Source organism: Blastocystis hominis, assembly GCF_000151665.1.
Source record: "Blastocystis hominis, Singapore isolate B (sub-type 7) whole genome shotgun sequence assembly, scaffold_23".
Taxonomy (NCBI): Eukaryota; class Bigyra; order Opalinata; family Blastocystidae; genus Blastocystis; species Blastocystis hominis.
Window position 1 is genome coordinate 96,483 of NW_013171831.1, and position 19,131 is coordinate 115,613.

The 19,131-nt window shown below is 47.4% G+C and overlaps 8 protein-coding genes; 5 read left to right on the forward strand and 3 right to left on the reverse strand.

The window, feature by feature from the left end:
* Nucleotides 1-249: 249 nt before the first annotated feature.
* On the reverse strand, nucleotides 250-591 carry GSBLH_T00003002001 (uncharacterized protein; the record flags this gene model as incomplete). The annotated part of the gene is made up of 1 exon (XM_013041654.1): nucleotides 250-591. One exon carries the CDS (start codon nucleotides 589-591, stop codon nucleotides 250-252), a length of 342 nt encoding a protein of 113 aa, XP_012897108.1.
* Nucleotides 592-4,740: 4,149 nt separating this feature from the next.
* On the reverse strand, nucleotides 4,741-5,125 carry GSBLH_T00003003001 (uncharacterized protein). XM_013041655.1 has 3 exons: nucleotides 5,024-5,125; nucleotides 4,863-4,986; nucleotides 4,741-4,820 (listed from the first exon to the last, which is right to left on the reverse strand). Exons 1-3 carry the CDS (start codon nucleotides 5,032-5,034, stop codon nucleotides 4,770-4,772), a joined length of 186 nt encoding a protein of 61 aa, XP_012897109.1. The 5' UTR covers nucleotides 5,035-5,125; the 3' UTR covers nucleotides 4,741-4,769.
* Nucleotides 5,126-5,738: 613 nt separating this feature from the next.
* On the forward strand, nucleotides 5,739-6,571 carry GSBLH_T00006557001 (uncharacterized protein; the record flags this gene model as incomplete). The annotated part of the gene is given in 2 exon segments (XM_013041656.1): nucleotides 5,739-6,527; nucleotides 6,545-6,571. The coding sequence occupies 2 exon segments, from the start codon at nucleotides 5,739-5,741 to the stop codon at nucleotides 6,569-6,571; spliced, it is 816 nt and encodes a 271-aa protein (XP_012897110.1).
* A 1,905-nt stretch (nucleotides 6,572-8,476) lies between these two features.
* On the forward strand, nucleotides 8,477-9,213 carry GSBLH_T00006558001 (uncharacterized protein; the record flags this gene model as incomplete). Its single annotated transcript, XM_013041657.1, has 2 exons — nucleotides 8,477-8,615; nucleotides 8,648-9,213. The coding sequence occupies 2 exons, from the start codon at nucleotides 8,477-8,479 to the stop codon at nucleotides 9,211-9,213; spliced, it is 705 nt and encodes a 234-aa protein (XP_012897111.1).
* Nucleotides 9,214-11,163: 1,950 nt separating this feature from the next.
* On the forward strand, nucleotides 11,164-11,601 carry GSBLH_T00003005001 (uncharacterized protein). XM_013041658.1 has 3 exons: nucleotides 11,164-11,362; nucleotides 11,398-11,442; nucleotides 11,475-11,601. Exons 1-3 carry the CDS (start codon nucleotides 11,331-11,333, stop codon nucleotides 11,551-11,553), a joined length of 156 nt encoding a protein of 51 aa, XP_012897112.1. The 5' UTR covers nucleotides 11,164-11,330; the 3' UTR covers nucleotides 11,554-11,601.
* A 64-nt stretch (nucleotides 11,602-11,665) lies between these two features.
* GSBLH_T00006559001 (uncharacterized protein) lies at nucleotides 11,666-13,706 on the reverse strand (the record flags this gene model as incomplete). Its single annotated transcript, XM_013041659.1, has 9 exons — nucleotides 11,666-11,743; nucleotides 11,775-11,841; nucleotides 11,874-12,086; nucleotides 12,124-12,205; nucleotides 12,240-12,360; nucleotides 12,402-12,735; nucleotides 12,770-13,004; nucleotides 13,057-13,511; nucleotides 13,543-13,706. 9 exons carry the CDS (start codon nucleotides 13,704-13,706, stop codon nucleotides 11,666-11,668), a joined length of 1,749 nt encoding a protein of 582 aa, XP_012897113.1.
* A 50-nt stretch (nucleotides 13,707-13,756) lies between these two features.
* On the forward strand, nucleotides 13,757-14,904 carry GSBLH_T00003006001 (uncharacterized protein; the record flags this gene model as incomplete). Its single annotated transcript, XM_013041660.1, has 5 exons — nucleotides 13,757-13,806; nucleotides 13,836-13,895; nucleotides 13,931-14,036; nucleotides 14,069-14,152; nucleotides 14,185-14,904. The coding sequence occupies 5 exons, from the start codon at nucleotides 13,757-13,759 to the stop codon at nucleotides 14,902-14,904; spliced, it is 1,020 nt and encodes a 339-aa protein (XP_012897114.1).
* Nucleotides 14,905-15,211: 307 nt separating this feature from the next.
* On the forward strand, nucleotides 15,212-15,442 carry GSBLH_T00003007001 (uncharacterized protein; the record flags this gene model as incomplete). XM_013041661.1 has 2 exons in its annotated part: nucleotides 15,212-15,277; nucleotides 15,310-15,442. 2 exons carry the CDS (start codon nucleotides 15,212-15,214, stop codon nucleotides 15,418-15,420), a joined length of 177 nt encoding a protein of 58 aa, XP_012897115.1. The 3' UTR covers nucleotides 15,421-15,442.
* Nucleotides 15,443-19,131: the final 3,689 nt, after the last annotated feature.

Sequence of the window (19,131 nt, forward strand, 5' to 3'; positions counted from 1 at the left end):
TCCGGAAAGAAGATGTACAATCATAAAAATGGGTGTACGGAATTGGTGCGCATATCTGTTCGCACCGTTTGTATTATTGCGTATGCCTCAAACAAACAGGCAAACAAACAAACAAACGAGATTGCAAAGAGGGATCAAAGATGAAAGGAAGGACGGAAACAGATACAAATTACCAAATAACCATAAAGCGATATTGACTCGATTTATACCCACAAAACAATCATTCACTCACTCACTCACTCGCTCACTCTATCCAAACCGTTCCTTAAACTTCTTCTTCAAATACTCATGAATCCGTTTCTTCAACTCCTCATCCGGCTTAATCATCTCCTTGGTGATGGGTTCCCTCGTAAACGGGTCTGTCGGGTTGTTAATCGCGAGTTGTCTCTCCACCGTTGACAAATCGCACCGATTATTCGACGGCAGGATCACCGGCTGCTGCATCACCGTGCACATCAGCGGGTCCATGAATTCGTCCGGCGCATCATCCAGAACGCTCTGCAAATATTCGTTCAGCACTTTGTAATGATCGAAGTACTTATGAATCATCTGCACCACATTGCGCAGCTGGACGAACCGCGCCTTGTCCATCTGCGGGTGATCTTCAAAGAACCCCACGAGCCAGTCCACGAGCTCGATCGAAAAATACGCATCGTCCTCGATGATGCTAATGATCACCAAGTTGTTGAAGGAGGGGTCCGGATCCAGCTCCGCCAAGATCGACGGCAGAATCGTCGGGGGCGTGCGTGGCGGCGTGAAGCCCAGCACGAGCTGCGAGAGAATGTTCACGATGAGCGCGAGCCAGCGATCGAAGTCCAATCGAATCGTTTCGCACGCCGGATTCCCGCGGAAAATCGGCTTGTACAGCGTGGCGAGGAGCAGGAGGAGGAACTAGATGGGAGAACCGTGGAAAGGGGACCCTGGTGACGCGGGAGAGAAGGAGATCGGAGGTGAGAAGCTGGAAGAGCGCGCGATGTTTGACGGCGCGGGAGAGCAGATTGATGACGTGCTTCACGCTTTCGAGGAGGTTCCGCGTCATCGCTTTGAGCTGGGAATACAGTTCCGTGGCGGGCTGAGAGGGGCTGGCGGCCTCGTTGCGGAGGAGTTCTTCCTGCTGCACGAGGCGCGTTTGGTACTCGGTGAGGGCGTCGATGGTGTTGACAGTGGTGTGGATCATGTCCTCCACGAACTGCCCCGACAGCCCCTCCGGCAAGCACAGCGGGTACAGCAACTGGGGCAGCTCCGCCAGTCCGGCATCGCCTCCCTAGAATCGACTTTGTTCAAACAAAAAGGCACATAACGAGATCGCAGCAGCGAGGCGAACAGCTTCACCGTCTGCAACTGCACGAGACTGGCGCGTGCGGGGTCCACGAACGACGCGGAGTCGATGAACGCCTGCTGCGCGAAGAGCCAGAGCATGTGTCGCAGCACGGGGTAGCAGTACAGCATCGACGACGCGGCGGCGTCCTCGCGGTCGCGTGCGGCGCCGCGGAAGCAGTAGAACATCTGGATCAAATCGAAACGCTGCGAGAGATTGTCCAGCAGCTGCGGGTTCAGGCACAGCGCGCAGAGCAGCAGCGAGTAATCGCTCTCTCCGCGCTCGATCCAGCAGCGCATCTCCTCGGCGGGCTGCGTGCGCACCAGCCACTCCAGCGTTAACGAGACGAGCTCCAGCAGCGAGCTGGCGAGCGTATCGAACATGGGGCACTTCATCACACCGATAATCACCACGTCGCGCAGAAGGGAGCGGGAGTCCCCGCGGGGAGGCGGGATGGCGGAGTCGGGGATGAAGCAGAAGTCCTCGCAGTAGAAGGTGAGATGGAGCTGCGTGGGGAAGAGACAGTTCGCGGGGATCGCCAGGTTCAGCAGCGAGAGCAGAGCGAAGGAGAGGTGCTCGGAGAAGCGGAGGAAAACCGCGGGGAGCAGGCCTACGGCGAGCTGGGCCTGGCGAAGCTGGCGGGAGAAGGTGAGACGCGTCATCTCGTCCATGAGCTGGAAGTTCTGGAAGAAGCCGGCCGTGCCGATGCTCATTAATTTGATGGCCAAAGCGAAGAGTTCGACGCGGAGATTGTCGGCATTGCAGTCGATGTACGCATCATTGGCAATGAACTGGTCGAGGATGCATCCGGTCATGCAGGACGCATTCTCGATCAATTGCGTGGTGTGAGGGACGCAACGCATGTCGTGGCGATTGTGCGCCAGGAAACAATGCCGCGCGACCGGGTGCGTGATCAGCACGAACACGTGATTGCACTGATGCGCAGGGAAACCCCCGCCGATCTCCATCTCCTCCGCGTAGCACACCGAGCACAGCGACAGCGAGCAGTGCATGCAGTGGAACACTGTTCCGATGATCGGCGACGTTCCGCACATGTAACACGCTGTCTCAGGGTGCAGAAAACCGTGGAACTCCCCCTTCCCGCGGTTCCTGCTTCGCCGAAACGCCCGGCTCAGCGGGCCGTGCAGCAGACACTCCCGCGGGGACCCGCAGAAGCAGATGGAGTGCTTGTAGGGCGCGAGTTCGGCGTCCCACTCGCCGTCGACGCGCACGTACGCGGAATCTCTTCGATTCCCGCGGATCTGCTCGACCTTCTGAGCGATCCACGCGGTGAATTCGGCGTCGGCCTTGTCGTTGTCTTCATTGTTATTGTTATTTTCATTGAAAAAATCATAATCCAAATTAACAACATCATCCTCATTATTATCATTACTATCAATATTATCATCATTATTATCATTAATATTATCATTAATATTATTAATATTATCAATATGGATGGTAGCAGCAGCACTGTTGCGCTTCTGAAAATCGCGGAACTCGCTGCAGGTGGTGATGGCGTCCGGCAACCGCGGAGGAAAGGAGGGAACGGGGCGGAAGAGCCGTCCGTAGGCCTGAGCGGGGATTTTGGCGGGGATCTGGGCGAAGAAGTGCGTCAGCGCGTGATGAGATTGGTCCATCTCGCCGGTGTCGCGGATCTGCGCGAAGAGCTGGAGCGTGGAAACGGGGAAGGGCGGAGTGAAGGCGGCGCAGACCTCGGCCACCTCCTTCTGGAAGCAGGCGGGGCAGAGGAAGTACGCGGCGCAGCAGAGGCAGCGGAAGAGCGAGGGCGTCGTGATCGCTTGCGTGCAGCGCGCACAGCGCAGCGGCGGGGCGAAGCGCGGCGTGAGCGGAGAGAGACGACGCCCCGCGAGGGCGAAATTGAGAGTGTAGTCGTAGAGCGGTTTGAGTCGTAGAACCGCGGGAGAGAGGGTCGGAGCGAGGGCGAGGGAGCGGAGATCGCGGTAGAAGGAGAGGAGCGGCGCGGAGGGCTTGGATTTCTCGCTGTCGGGAAGGATGGCGAGGTCTTCGACGCGGGAGCGGAAGAGAATCCACCACTGCTTGGGGTCGGGGTCCCGCGCGATCTGATTGGCCGGCCGCAGCCAGTTGAGCAGACTGGTGATCGCGTAGTAGGCGTCCGGCTGCGTGGGGAGGTTGCGCTGGAGAATGTCCACGCGGCCGAGGTCGCTGAAGAAGTAGAGGAGCCACTTCTTGGCGGTGGGGTGCCGCGGGGATTCGTCGAGAACGGGGGCGAGCAGAGCGAGGATGGCCATTAACAGGTTCATTAGCAGGCCGTCGGAGGAGAGAAAATCGTTCGGGTTGGAGCGACGCGCGCGGTTGGCTTCGCAGAGCATCGCGGTGAGATTGAGGACATAATCGCGGGAATGGGGGGAGGCGGTGAGGAAGGTGCGGAGCATGTCGATCTGAGCAGCGTGGATTCGGCTCATGGTGCGATGTTGGGAGTCGAGAATGAGGGATTGCTGGTCCTTGGAGAAGGTGGCGGTGAGGCAGCTGAGCCGGTTTTCGATCATGATGGGCGTGAGAACGGTCTGGTAGCGGAAGAAATGAAGGAAGAACGAGGCGGATTCGAGCGATTTGCCGGAGTAGTACAGGGAGGAGGGGAAGAGAGGGTATTGCTCCGCCATGGAGAGAGCGAAGCGAGGGGAGACTTGGCAGAAATTGGCGTAAAGCTCGTGGATGGAAGCAACGCGGTCGAAATGTTGCGTGTCCAGGTAGCGAGTCGAGGACACCGTGAAGTCCGACTCGTAGAGGAGCTTGGAGAGGTAGGAGAGGAATTGGGTCGGGTCCGCACTGTATTCGGAGGGACATTGCGGCACATAGGACTGAAAATCGCAAAATAAGTCCTTGATCAACTGACGACCATCTTCACGCTCTTTGACTTCGGTTATGTAGGCATCCAGGAAATTAGAGGCAGAAATCCAGAAGGCATTGTGTGTGGTATCTTCTCCCTGCAGAAATTCTGGCGTACAGAGCAGGGAACGCATCATTATTATCAGATATCGTCTTTCATCAACAGACTCGGCTCTCTCCCCATATTGTATTTCGTTCAGGTATACTTTTATCAACGAACTAGGTAGTAGCTGATAAAGCCAATTCTTACTGCCAATACGACGGAGATTGCATTCTGTCTATTTTCTCTAAAACCGACACATCTATTGTTTTCCACAACTACATTGCATGAGCCACCCGCCCATAAAACATACCTTGTAGATGTCTTCGGAAACAGACATTGGGAGTAAAATTATTTGTCAATGTAATAGGTATGCCGGAAACTGTAGAATCAATTGGCCATTTGATTTTCACCCACAAAAAACGAATTATTCGCCATCCCGACTAACTGCTTGTCAAATGTGACTCGCCTTAGAATGTTCCATTTTGCTTTCCTTTTCAACAAACAACTCAAATACGACAAATATCATAAAGAATGACCTTAGAATTGTTCTTTACGAACGGGTGGAGGTCCGCAGGGTTGTAACATTTTCTACTGTTAACAAATCCCACAAAAGAGCCATTGCTCTCTTACCTCGAGCATTGTAGAACGCACACGCGCCACAGATTCATTTTCCGCTATAGATACAAAATAAAGCATATCTTCATGGCCAATATGGGAAGCCAATGTGTCACGCTGCATATTTACAGCCCATTCACTACAGTGTTAACGATCCACCACACAAAACTGCATACAATTTTGTCATGTCCGGGTGTCCAGTTCCAATATATTTTCCCTGGAGATGATCCCAATTCTTCGAAAAAGAAAGGTTAACATTGAATCGATCGTCACTACTCTAGATATCAGTTGAAAATCCAATGTGATGTACCATAAGTTTATTCCAGATCGAAACAACAAATAATGGTTTTTCAAAAAGGATGAGGGTAGTATTATATATAGTGGTGTGTTGAGAGTTGAAGCAGGTCCCATGTAGTCTAGCAGGTTAGGATAGCGGGTTTTCACCTCGCCGACCCGGGTTCGAGTCCCGGCATGGGAGCTTTTTTGTCTTTCGTTTTGTTTGGATAGAGTGTAGGGTGCAATGTGTATGCTTGGGCTTTGCTTCATTTGTTTTTTCTTCCCTACACCCGATTTCTCTCCGTTCTGAGTTGCTTTACAAAATATGGTGTAGTTTTGGGAACGAAAACAGGTCCCATGTAGTCTAGCAGGTTAGGATAGCGGGTTTTCACCTCGCCGACCCGGGTTCGAGTCCCGGCATGGGAGCTTTTTTATCATTCTTTTTATTTACCTATTCCTGCTCTAGATTATTACTGAGAGCTAGAACTCGCTAGTTCGATTTGTATCTCTGTATAGCGTATATTGCGAATAACAGTATCGAAATTCGAGAGTTTTGATTGTACCGCCTTTTTTGTCAGAATTCTTTGAAGGCTGTATCCGTATCTACGACCACTTATGTTTTCAAGGATATTGTTAAGTCAGCAAAGTCCGAAGAAATGCCGAAAACAGGAAATGTCAACCATGGAGCGATCTACAATTGTGCAGACATCGAGTGATGATGAGTTTACTAGTGCCTCGATGTCTCGACAAGACATGGTACTAAAGAGTTCACGGTTGAAGAAGTTAAAGTCTCAGTCATCTGTGAGTAGTCCAGATGTTAAAGTGCACTCTACCAAGCGTCAACCAATTGTGAGCGACGACAGTGATATGGATGCATTTGAAGCTGAGAGTGTTGAGAGAGAATTAAAGGATGTGGATAAGCAGAGTACCCTAAGCATTTCTAGTTCCTCAAGTGTGATTAGTATTTCGAGTGCTAGTAGTTCATCAAACTCAGTGAGTACTTTGGATGTGGATCGTTCTGCCAGCACATCCATTCCTTCCAGCTCGAACCCTTCTATGAGCACATCAGGCTCGCACAGTACATCCAGTGTTTCAACGTCCTCCTCGACGTCTTCTCTGTTCGAGCAGGAGGGCAATGAATCACCCGTGCTGGCGTCTCCTCAGCGAAGGCGAAGCCATGCGATGATTCCCGAGCTTCCTCTGCAGCGTCGAACGAGCTCGGCCGATGATGGATCGCTGATTTTGACCGTGAAGCGATCGAAGAAGCGGCCGCCTTCGTTCCCCGCTGCTCCGCCGATGGATGGGAGCGCAGAGGAATCGAAGAAGCAAGCGGATTGGACTGTAACGAGCGGATCGGTGCGCTCCCAACCCGATCAATGCGAGAACGCAACGCCAAAGAAATCGGTGCGTGTGAGGCCGAGTCAGCCATTCAATCGGAAGTCTATTGAGCCATCGAAATCGAAATCGAAATCGAATGAATCATCAAACTCGAAATCGAATGAATCATCGAACTCCAAATCCATCAATCCGTCGAACTCCAAACCCATCGAACCCCCTCTGTATCCCAACCCCATCGAACCCCCTTTGAAAACCAAACCCACCCCTTCCCCTCCTTCCAACGCTTCCAAACCCCGTCGACCAACCAACCCACCCCGCCTATCCAAGCCCTCCAAGTCCTCCAAGTCCTGGAAATACGCTCCTCTCGCCACATCCCAACTCCTGCCCCCTCGCCCCGCCGACTCCCTCGCCATCGTCGACTTGTACTCCTACACGCCGCCCTACGACCAGCTCGCCATCCGTCCTGCCTCCAAACAGCAGCTCAAACACTGGATCGAAGCCCCCATCGCTCCCTCCCTCTGCATTCTCCACGGACCCCCGGGAAGTGGAAAAGTAGAAACCTCGTCCGCCGTGAATTCTAGCGATCTTTGCTTCGCAGCATTGCCGCGGAAAACAACCTGTTTCTCTGTTTCTCCGATGTGATGGAGGGCATTCCGTCCTCGAACGACGAAGTCACGACCCAAATGGCCCTATTTGCGAATTGGGTCCGAAGTGGATATATGTACCCTAACGATGTAATCCCTCCTTCCGACCAAATCGCCCAGACCGTTCTCTTCGTCATCGACCAATTACCCGTTTCGCTCGACCTCTCCTTCGCCAAAGAAAACCGATTTCGAAACGACCGGTACCCAATGAAAAACTCTTTTTCACCACCAGCCGCTTGTTCCAGTCGCTCGTCTCCCTGCTCCAAACCCCAAAACCGGGGTCCGGGCGTTTCGTGTGGGTGGTGGACACGGTGGACGAAAACAGCACGATTTCTGCCATCCGCTACCTGCTGCCCAAACTGCCCTCCGACCCTCCGTGCATCGAGCTGAAGCCGCCGTCGCACCGCATGTACCGCCTGGGTGTTTCTCTGCGTGACGCGTAGGAGCGTGAGCGGCCTGCAGCGCCTGTTCGGGTCCTGCGCGAAGAGCCTGCTGGACCGCGTGGTGGACTGCAGCCACGGCGATCTGCGCCAAATTTGCCTCAAGCTGTGGATCTTCGGCGACCGCTGGGTCGATGAAACGCCTTTAATCACGGGGAACGACTCGTTCTGGGGCCTCTTTCATATGGTCAAGAAGATGCTGCTGGGGAAACGGAGGTCCGACGGGCGATTGGAGAACGACTTCGATCGAATGTTCGTCGAAAATCGCATCACCGTGTCCGATGCCGTCGATTATCTGGATGCCAATTTTCCGGACTATTTTGGCGATATTCAGGACTGTGCCGAAATTCTGGACGATTTTTCGGAGGTCGAAAATCTGGGCTATTTCCGTCATCGAAGCGGGAAAAAGACGGAAAAAGAGGGGGACGACATGCAAGCCGTCATGGAACGCATCCGATTCCAGGTTTTAAGTCTCTCCCCCGCGGTTCGGAACGCCCATCCCACTCTGCAGATGAAACGGTTCGCTGCGATCAATTCCCCGCGGTGGAGTTCAATGCAGAATCTGCGGTGGTTCCGTCGTGAGGACGTGAAAAAAGCGTGGAATCGGTTTCGCGAGGTGATGAAGAGTGGAATTGGATTTGAAGAGTTCGTGGAGTTGGGACCAACGTTTATTAGTCGAATCGAGAAGAGCGTTTTTGAGGAATTGGGGTGGAAAGAGAAAGAGAACGAAGAAGAGAAGGAAAAAGGGATGATGCGAGTGATTGATCTGGAGGAGTTCACGAAGATTCTACATTTGGTGATGGATTTGAGTGATGTAGGTGTGGAGGAGAGGATTGAGTGTAGATGAAGATGTATGATATGCTGGGAATGGAAGATGACCCCATTGAAGAGTAGTTTTGTACCATTATTTTCTGTTTGTTCAAATCGACTCATGGAGGCATCGCAGCTAGGCGTTGCAGATAAAAGGAGAACGCGGCAAGAGGACAATTCCAAGGAAGAGGAGCAACCCAAACGGATCAGACAAATCCAGCATGTGGATGGGAATTGGCCATCGTTTGCTTATATTTTGGGTACTTTTGCAGAAGAAACAGGTCATTTGTAGTGGAAGGAGAAGAAGCCACTCTTTTCGTAAATGACAAAATTAGAGAATTAAATTCGCAACTCAATCTCAGCAGCTCAAAGCAGTTTCGACCCTTGTCGTCAGAAACGCAAGGATTCAATCGTTTTCACGTAAGCTTGACGCGTTTATTCTTTCTGCGTGGCTTCCAAATCGAGTCCTTTGTAAACTCTGTTCGCCAAGCCGTAGCAACGCCAGCATTTTACATATCAGCCTCACAAACTCGTATCTTCACAAATGAGGATAAATCGAGATCTTTCTGTTCACTCTTGATTCAACGCGGATTCAACAAAGTCGTCGATCTTATCCACCAGCTGGACGAGGTTCTCGTGAAGTACAAAAAAGAAAAGTTCTATGATCCTCCTGTTCCACATTGTACTGTGGGAAGCGTTGTTGGAGATTTGAGCGAAGAAGCAAAGAAACTGGGGATATTTGGAAATGAAACGGAGGAAGAGGACGAAGAGGAGATTGAGGAAGAGGCGATAGAGCAAAAAGTGTGTTCCATTATATTGAGCATTGGAAATCAGAGTCATATCATTCGTTTGAAATAGATTGTTTGTTTGACAACAGTGTTTTGTTCAACTCAAAAAGACACTCCCAATTATCTGTTTTCATTCCAAGAGATCCTTTCTCTATTTTTTTATAAAATTGCAAAAGGAATGAGAAGGGATTTAATTCTGTTCGTTTTCTCCTTGTTTTGTGATGGGTTCTGCTATAGCATGGGATTTTCGAAGAGTTTGTTTGCCTCGATTCGTATAATTAGTAGAATTGAGTGCCTTATCAAAATACTCCCTATCTCCCGAAATGGGTTTATCGGCGCAATCTCAAATTACAATCAGCATCAGCTCTGTGGTATTGATAGAATTTTGCGATCCTATCCTTAGGAAGGGGAGAATCCTTTACTTGTGATGATTTACGACTCAAATCAGAGACCTGATGTATTTTCCTACTCGGATCGTATTGACGATGATCTTTGTCTGCAACCCTCCTCCTTTGTACATCCTTCGTAAAAATCTCACCTCGCAGCGAAAAGAAATCGACTCCTCATTCACCTACGTGTACACAGCCAAATACGAGAACCAATACTCCGTGGTTCTTCTAAACTGCCACTCCTCTCCGCTCACCGTAACAGTATTTTGCTGTCTTTTCCCTCCAACGCAGGGTTCCATCCTCATCCAAACATATTACAACGGTCTTTTAGTCAATCTCACGATGGAGCGACAGCCCGAGACCGTGATTTGGCCCGTTGTAATGCTCGTTTATTTAATTGTGTTAATTGTGTTTCTTGTCATCGTTGTTCACCGCGATTATTTCACATTCAGAATAGCAAAACGCGATTTCGAGGAACCACGCACATTCGACACATCGATATCTGTTTAGTTGTCATTGTCATCATGAAACTCGTTTCTTCGATTCTGCAAACCGCGGTTATTTGGACTACTTTAAACAGTAGCAACGTTCATATCTTTAAACGAACTTTTTATCAATTAAACGTTCTTTCACCAGATCCTGCCTTTTCTACATTCAATTCGTTTATTACACGATGTGTCGATTCCCTTTTGCTCGTTACCATGTTTTTAATGTCATGTGGATGGCAGATCACACATCAGCTGGTTGTCGTAGGAATCAATGTCTCCTGCGATGTAGGAAAAAGAAATCCAGTTCGGATCGTGCATTTTTGTAGGGCTGCTGATTTTGAACGGGGTTTCTTCGTACTGCGACTCGCAGATTGACGGACTGTGCAATGCGTTCACCGTGGTGGATTACATTTTCCAGTCGATTGTGATTGTGGTTATCATTATCTGCACGAACATCAATATTTCGGTGGGTCGTAGAGGCCATGGTGGACTGTAGTCGATTTCGTCAATTCTACAGTCTTCGCAGTACAATGCGTCTACAATTCGAGTGTATGTGAGCAGGGCGACGTTCTCCGGATTGCTGTGGACCTTTTTGGTCTACATTCTGCGATCGACCTTTGTAAAAATCATTGGCGTGGGCCTTTTTCTCTGCGCTGAGGTGTAGACAACTGTACTCTCCTGGAAGTACCAGGATCTTGTGATTATTGTCGACGAGTCCATCTTGCTGTATGTGATTATCCGACTTCGCGTGATTGTGCATCCCTTCTCCTATAAGGGCTACTACCGAGTCAACCGAGAGATTATCTCTCGTACATAACGCAAATTGATTGTGAGGTAGATATGAACCAAAGTCACGCAGATGAAGAAGTCATGCCGCTCGAGCAGCCCATAACGAACCATCGGAACCAGGAATTCACTCCCATTCCAACCGAGGGAGTGTATAATCGCGGCTGATCGAGTCTGTGGGATGGAACATGCTTCGAGAGTGGAGAATCTGTTTAAAGTTTATCGAATATGTAAAGTTTGGCGTTTTGTATCAGGAATTGTTTGTGAAATATGGGGTAAATGAATTATACAGGAATGAAATACAGGGCGGAGCGATCAAGCCCCTCTAATTCATTGAAATATAAACGGCAGGAATAATCAATTCTCATCAATATTGCAAGAATGGTAGGTTTCAATGAGCGTGGAGATGGTGTCTGAGCAGTTGCTTACCGATTTAGGTGAACGATCTTCGTTATCCTAGTGCTGAGGAAGAGGCTCAGAAGCACAAGCTGAAGCGTCTTGTTCAGGCTCCCAACAGCTTCTTCATGGATGTGAAGTGCCCCGGATGCCTCACCATGTAAGACTTGCTCTCTATGGCTCTGATTTGTGTAGTACGACTGTTTTCAGCCACGCCCAGACTGCTGTCGTCTGCGAGAAGTAGGTTTTGAGGCTTCGTGGCTGATGGGTAGCTGCAATGCTCTGCTCTGCACCCCCACTGGAGGCAAGGCGCGCGTTGTAACTGGTTGCTCCTACAGACCCAAGAAGTAACGGGGAGAACCATGTGATTTGAAAAGCAAAGATTATTCCGCTTTGGTTGTTCTTTTTTCTGTAACAAACACTCCTTATCGGCATACACACACACACACACTTCCTCTCTCTTTCACATACAGTAGCGATCCGACTTGTTCTTCACTCGCATGTCGAGCAGTTCTTCACGAGTGAGGGGTCGCTTTGTCTTCTACAGATCGAATTAACTCACAGCTACGTACCTTCGTAATCGTTTTCCACCCTCCATACGCACTCTGCTTCTTCACTTTGTATGTGAACTCGGTGCCTCTATTGTTCAATCCTCCACATATTGTGTGTACCCAGCTCCCTTGTAGATGCCGAAAGCGGAGTTCTCCAGTGCATCGCGCTCCTGCTTCTCTCGCTCTTTGATCACTTCCGGAGGGACGTATTCGTCCTGCTTTTTGTAAATCATGAAATTAATTTCTGTGGAGAAGTCACTGCTAAATGCAGAGGAGAGAGATAGAGACGTATCGGACGCGATGATCTTCACGACTCTCATTTCGTCCCCGAGTCTGTCCGTTAGTTTGAACCGACCATAACATAACATACGTGGATGGATGCTGGATTGCGATGGCATCGCCCACACGCAACTCGGATACGAATTTCGTTCCTTTACCATAAACAACCGTTCCTAAACAGGATTGCAAATTAATCCATCACACTACCGGTGCTAATAATACGTCCAGTTCCTGGTTCGGCATCGGTGGGGATGCAGTTGATTTCTTCAATCGGAATCGCTTCAACAACTGCAGATTCTGTGCTTTTTTCCTTCTTCTTGTGCGTTTTCTTTGGCCTACCAATCTCACTCTCTTTCCATCCGAGCTTACTTCTTTTTCAACACACCACTTTTCAGTGTCAATCTTCCAATATTTAAATTGGCATACGGATCGCTCATGTTTAAAACTAACACACCAAGAATCGATTGCCGTTGAAAAAGAAAAGGAATGACTTCCAATAGAAAAGTACGTGCTCGGCTTCAGCTTCGCTTGACCCTCGTTGATGCTCATCGTTGTCTCCTCTTCAAGAGTGAACTGCACGTTCGGATACATCGCTCGAATATACCAGCACTTCTGCTCCTCGCTCCACTCAATCGCGACCGCTTGGAGCGGAATGTGGTCATCGACCACGATTAAGTCGGTGCCCGCTAAATTAACCAGTACACTACAAATAACACACCACTCAAAGTAGAATCAACTCCTCCACGACGGGATTTAGCTTTTGTAGATCGGAGAAGGTAAGCGAAGAAATGCCGCCAATAATAAACTGCTCTTTTTCAATAAAAAACTCTCGATAGTGTGTTTGAATGCGCGCTGCTGCGCGTTTTCGTTCGAGTGGTTTGGTGTACTTGGAATACACTAAATAATTGTGAACGCGAGATAAAGTGTCTTGGAGAAGGATTGGAGGGAAAAGGCTCACATAGCCAAATTCATCTAAATGGAACGCTGCTGTGTCTATGGAATGGAGAGGAAGCAAGAGCGCTACAAAGATCGTTTTCGTGTTTCAGAAGATAATCGGTTTTAATGCGCAGATTGTCGGGGACTTTTTTTGTGTTGCGAGTGTGCAGAAAGGTCTTGGCCCAGGTGTTACCGTGGTTATACGCCCATTGGAGGAGTTCTTGACGTTGATTGAACTGGGAGGGATGAGAAGCGGCGATTTGCTTTTGCATCTTTTGCTTTGAGTAGGGGTGATAACTCGAAGATACTGGAATCTTCTTTGCAGCGAGTGTGGATAAGCCATCTTGATATCTCTTCTTCATTTGATCTCTCCGCAGCATATATTCAAACTCAATTCTTCGCATATCCGTGCGGACGTTCGCATGTAGCAAATCACACTCCAATTTCTGCATCATCGTTAGAATGTCGTCGGAATTCACATCTTCGTTCCGATCCAAGTTTGTAACAGCCTCAATGGGTCTGATTTTGTTTGTTTCACACACTCTACAAATGACACGTTTCGAACGATCCTTACCCAGGGATCTGTTGCATAGGCGATGTGAGTTGGACAGAAGCAGCAGGAGTCCAGAAAAATTGGTCATCGTTCTGCACAAAATATCGGTTTGATTTCGGGTCATAGTAACCCACCAAACCCTCTTTCCATTCCCCTGGTGCAATTTGAATTTTACAGGAACTCATTTATGAGAAGAGAAAAGGGTTTTTGTCTCAGAATCGCCTATTTTTTATTCATGCTCCAAAAGATTCTGTCAAAGTTGTCGAAAGACGACTTTGAGACACTGTAATGGAAAAGAATTGCGTACTATGAAGGTATAACGAGTATGGAACGCTACACACGATGCTGCAGTTGTTGCCAAAAGAGTGTTATCAGTGGGAGTCTGTTGGTATATTTGTTAGGGCATTAGGATTTTCAATTTGCTCTTTTGTGTTCGAAGGCCGCTTTCGAGGGAGCGTATCGCTTCAAATTTTCGCAATGTATCAAAAGAGGAAATGGACGAGTTTTTTCGAAAGGTAGTTCAAATTCTTGTGGTTTACCGATGTAGCTGCTTGCTGTCCATATCTGCGAGCCGTGTGCAAGTGATCCCGACGCGATCGAGCTGAATCCCGTATTTCTCAAAAACTATGAAGTCCGCGCTGCACTGATCAATTTGAGTTTTAGAAGAGTTTAAACAGCGGAAACCACTGCCAGTGGAATTTCAAGAAAGAGTTCAAGCACGAAGTGAGCGATGCGGTGTTCTACTGCGAGGACTGCTACCACAACAACAACTCCCTTCTCCTCGACCCGGTTTCCTACACCTTTCCTCCTCCGCGCAGCCCCCACGCGCAGCCGCCCTCCGTCTCCGAGGTGCGCGACTGTTTTCTTCGCTGCAAGCTTCTCCGCGCGGACTCCGCCGCCAAATTCGCCATCACCGCTACGGGCTACCAATTCCTCATGAAGTCCTACCGCGACCAGGCCTGGTGGTTGCTGCATCCGCACATCACCTCCGCCAACGCGCTGCCCGCGCTCTCCTTCCTCTTCAGTCTGCGCCACATGATTCCCTGCAGGGCCTACGACGTCGCAGCGCTCAGCGAACCGCAGCGGCAGCTCCTCGAGATCGCGCGCATCGCCGGCGTCGTCTACACGCCCACAACCGCGGGGAAGCGCGTTTTCTTCGCCACCCCGCTGGGAGCCGCGCTTTTCACGCAGGAGGGCGCGTCCCGCGGGGAAGGGGGCCGAAAGAGCGGGGGTGAAGGGTTCATGAAGGCGGAGGGATCGATGCGTGTGGTGATCGAAGCGAATTTTCACGTGTACGCGTTCGGTTTGTTGGCGGAGAACCGGCTTCATGTTCAATTATTGCGGCAGTTTTTGGAGCAGAGGGTATTCTCGCGGGGAGAGTGAGGAATAGACGATTCTTCCGAACATGGCGAGTTTTTTGATGACGCGAAAGTCGGTGATGAATGCGCTGCGAAACGGAATCACGGCGGATCAGATCTGCTCGTTTTTGGAGAGTTACAGCGAAAACGCGACGCGTCTGAAGGAGGTCGAGACGAAGCTGGACCGGAACCGCGGGAATGCGGGCGTGGGAACGGTGGAGGACGCGAATATGAAGGGGAAGGACGGATATTACGCGGTGCCGCTGAATGTGATGGATCAGTTGTATTTGTGGGAAGTGGAGACGATGGAGGGGAGTGAGGAGTAGAGAGAGATGAATCGGGCGTCGTATCAGCGAGCGTTTCTGTATCGTGATTTGGATATGAATACGTTCGGGAGAGTGAGAGAGAGAGAGAAGGGAGTGAGCGGTAGATTGACGACGCGAAGGAGATAAAGCCGTTTGTGCTGTATAAAGACAACCAGACGAAGATGATTGTGGTGTCTGCGGAAGGGAAGGAGAGAATCCAGAGGATGCGTTTTTGATGGATGGAAGTGTGGATAGTTTCTTGTGTTTGTTGGAAATTAAAAGGAAGAGGGGGCGGGATTGGCAAATAGAAGAATCTAAAATGAAATGGAGGTTTAAAAAAAGTGATAAATTTGATGAGGAAAAAAGTATAATTTGGAAAAATATGTTGCTAATAGAGAGAAAATCGATTTGAAGCAAACTCCCTATCTCCAACTACTATGTACGCGTGGTCTACAAGGTCGTGAATGATGAAGTGCCGCCTGAGTTGTCCGATCTGTTCATCGATGATGGCGCGTGTCTGAAGGATGTGTATGTCAAACCCTATGAACGAAATCAACCAAAGTAAATTGAATCAATGTTGTACATATTCAGCAGCAATGGAAACAATTACACGTTCGAAAAGCTCGATAACATGCTCATCAATATGCCAGAGAATGACGGCAAACATGTCCTCATGTGTGAGACAGTGGATGGCCTTCCTCAATATTCATGGACGACACATTCTGGGTGTTTTGTGAAAGTCAATAATGCCACACTCTTTGAACATACACTCACATCCACTCAACCATTCAATAATCAATGCCAATTCCAATTATCTTCGGCTTTATATCTGGCGATCATATCGATTCCATGTTACAATGAGAATGATGCCCTATTCAAACATTGTGATTCCATCGAATCGATTGTGGGTAAGGGATACGAGGTGAGTGTTTCAATGGATGGTGTGTGATTGCTCGATGTGCCATTCATCGATATACTCAACAATTTTGTGACCCTTTCCCATACCAAACTGATAAATGGAATAGAATGGACAAGTGAGAGTCATACGATCTCTGCATTCACGAATATCCATTCTCTTGTATGTCTGAGTGGTGTGAAGAGCATCACGATCATTTTTGGACACTTGAGCGAGGTTGTTGTTGTTTCTTCTTCTGGGTGCTCGTAATGGGTCGATGTGATCTTGCTGCCTCTCTCAATGCATTGGGTTCTTTATCACTCTTGGATTGAGTGATGGATGATACTGGTTGTGGTTTGCATTTGCTAGCCAGCAGTTCCCAATCATAACACTTCTGTGTGCGATTGTTTTGCCCTTCCACTTCGTATATTAATGGCATGATGTGATCGTCAATATCAACAACTTCAATCAAGTTCTGAGACCATTTACTTGTCAATGATCGCTTTTCCAGAATGCGAGGTTATCGTGTCACTCCATAATCACCAACATCGAATTGAGGTGTTGTGTCCTTTGCTGTCATGTTGGATGGTTCTGTTTTCTCCATTTACAAGATATCGTTGTTGTAGTTAAGCCAAATATCATTGGGTGTATATCCGATGTCTCTGTTCCTTCCATTATGTCTACGAACTGCACCATCGATCAAATCGAACCATACACCTTTCCATTGATTGAATGGAATGAAGGAACCATGATGTGTTCCTTGATATCTCGAATTGTTCGTTCAGCTAGTACTGCCTGTATTCGCTGAATCCATGTGATACATGGTGATGTCATACTTGTTCAAGATGTTTGTACGAAAGATGGCATTGGTGAATTCGGTACCTCGATCCGAACAAATATGCTTTGGTGATTCACCATATGTTTGAATGATATCCTTCATCGCATGCGTGACTTCTGTAGCACTCTTACTCTTCAGTTTCCGAGTCATCAGGTATTTCGAATATCCATCAATACATACAAGGACATATTTGTATCCACGATTCTTGTAGAATCCAGTACTCTATTGTGATCCTAATACTTCCTGTATCGATTTGTGTTGTTTTGAAGAGAAATCGATAAGATCGATGAAGTATATGTTTCGTTTGAATCCATTGATGATCATTCGAGTGGCACCTCTTCGTTTTGCTGGCTTCCATAGTTCCTTAATCTCATTCATGCTCCACACACACACCTCGATAAATGAATCACTTTATTCAAGGAATGAATAAGTTGTGTCAGAGGAAGAATCACAAACTGGTTATAGACTCGAAATGCATTTTCTTCACTATACACTACTTCAAATAGAACATTACTCGCATTCAACATTGCAATGATCGTTTCCATGTCATATGTACCTCGTGAAATCGATAGAGTATGGAGACTGGATCCAAATACACTCATAACTTGTAGCCATTGTGGAAATTGAGAATGTAGTATTAATCATGGTGTTCAGAATGGCAATGATTTCAGTCAGTGTATAATAATCAGGCGAGATCGTTACCTCTTCACCATTGGTGTTTGTCACCACATTGATTGAGTCCACATTATTGAACATGACTTGATTGGGTTTGGATAGAACAGTCATGGAAGTGATAAATGGATTTCTGAACTTGTAAGGATTGATTGAATCGAATGAACCATTGATAGGTGAATCTTGTATGAGAATGGAATAATGCATGTTCTCTCTTTACCAAAGACACTCATGACTTGTATAGACAACAATAGATGGATTTGTGATGACAATGTACACATATTAGCTTTCGGTCATTACAAATAAGCAAACAAACATGTAAATACGAGAGAAATAACAATAATTCACCTTAGCTAGGTATGTCTACTGCTTTCTTGCATCCAAGTATAACTGATGCAACAAGCACAAAAATAGAAACGGACACTAGGTTGATAGTTAAAGGAATTGGTCTAAGAAAGCACAAAACCTGGTTCCTGACCGATGATTGTCGACCAAACAGCCTAGGAACGATAGTCGAGGACTCAGAATCGGTTGGTCGATTACAACGATGGACAAAGGATCGCAATTGTGGTCATGGAGCAAAATAGCATATAAAGAAAACTGCCACCAGGTTTCACACAAATAGTGCCATTCTCTTACTACTATTGTTCCATATTAATGGGGTTTAAGATGGCTACAAGTTGATAAATCATATTATTATTGATCGAAAGAGCTGTTTGTTGTAGTGAAAATAGGATCATTTTTGTTGTGTGACATGTATCAAATATGGATGAACTCATCAATAGAAATAGGAAGGATGAATCAATCATTTACCACAAGTATTGTTGTATTTCCTTTGATATATGACTAATCTGTATACTATAGTCTCGAGATACTTTGAATCAATACTTGGAAAATGAATATTTGGAATAGAATAACAACAAATGTGTATTGTTTCATTTTGGTGCATATTGTGTGATATGAATTGTATCAAAGCCCATAATGAATTCACATTCTAAATGTGACAACTAATAATGTTGCTAGTTCGTGTTATAAGCTGAGAGAAGGAATGAGCAGTATTAACAAACAAGAGTCTTCACAATAGTTATTCTCAATAGGATTGATTGTGAATAGTTGATGTTTTGTCATAATCATCATCATCATTATTCTGTATAGGAAGATAGAATAATGTGTATTTGTGATTGATTGTATATTTTGGCTTATTAGTATACTCCATTGAATAGAATACTGTGAAAATAAGATAGGTAAGTGTGGAATAATCAGAAATGGCCAATATGAATGAAAACAACAATACTAGAATGTAATAGAATAGTAGAAAATAACATATGTATGAAGTAGCAATGGAAATGAAGTCATTTTCACAAATTATGACGAACAATAGCTGAAATGATGATATTTCACAGGGATCTGTTTTAGCACATCCTGAAACGAATTACATAGATCATGCATAGTTTTGCTTCAAAACAAACAGAATCCAGACAAACATGATTCTGTCATTTCATTGGTTTAACACAATGTTTGATTCTGTTAAATCCATTTTCA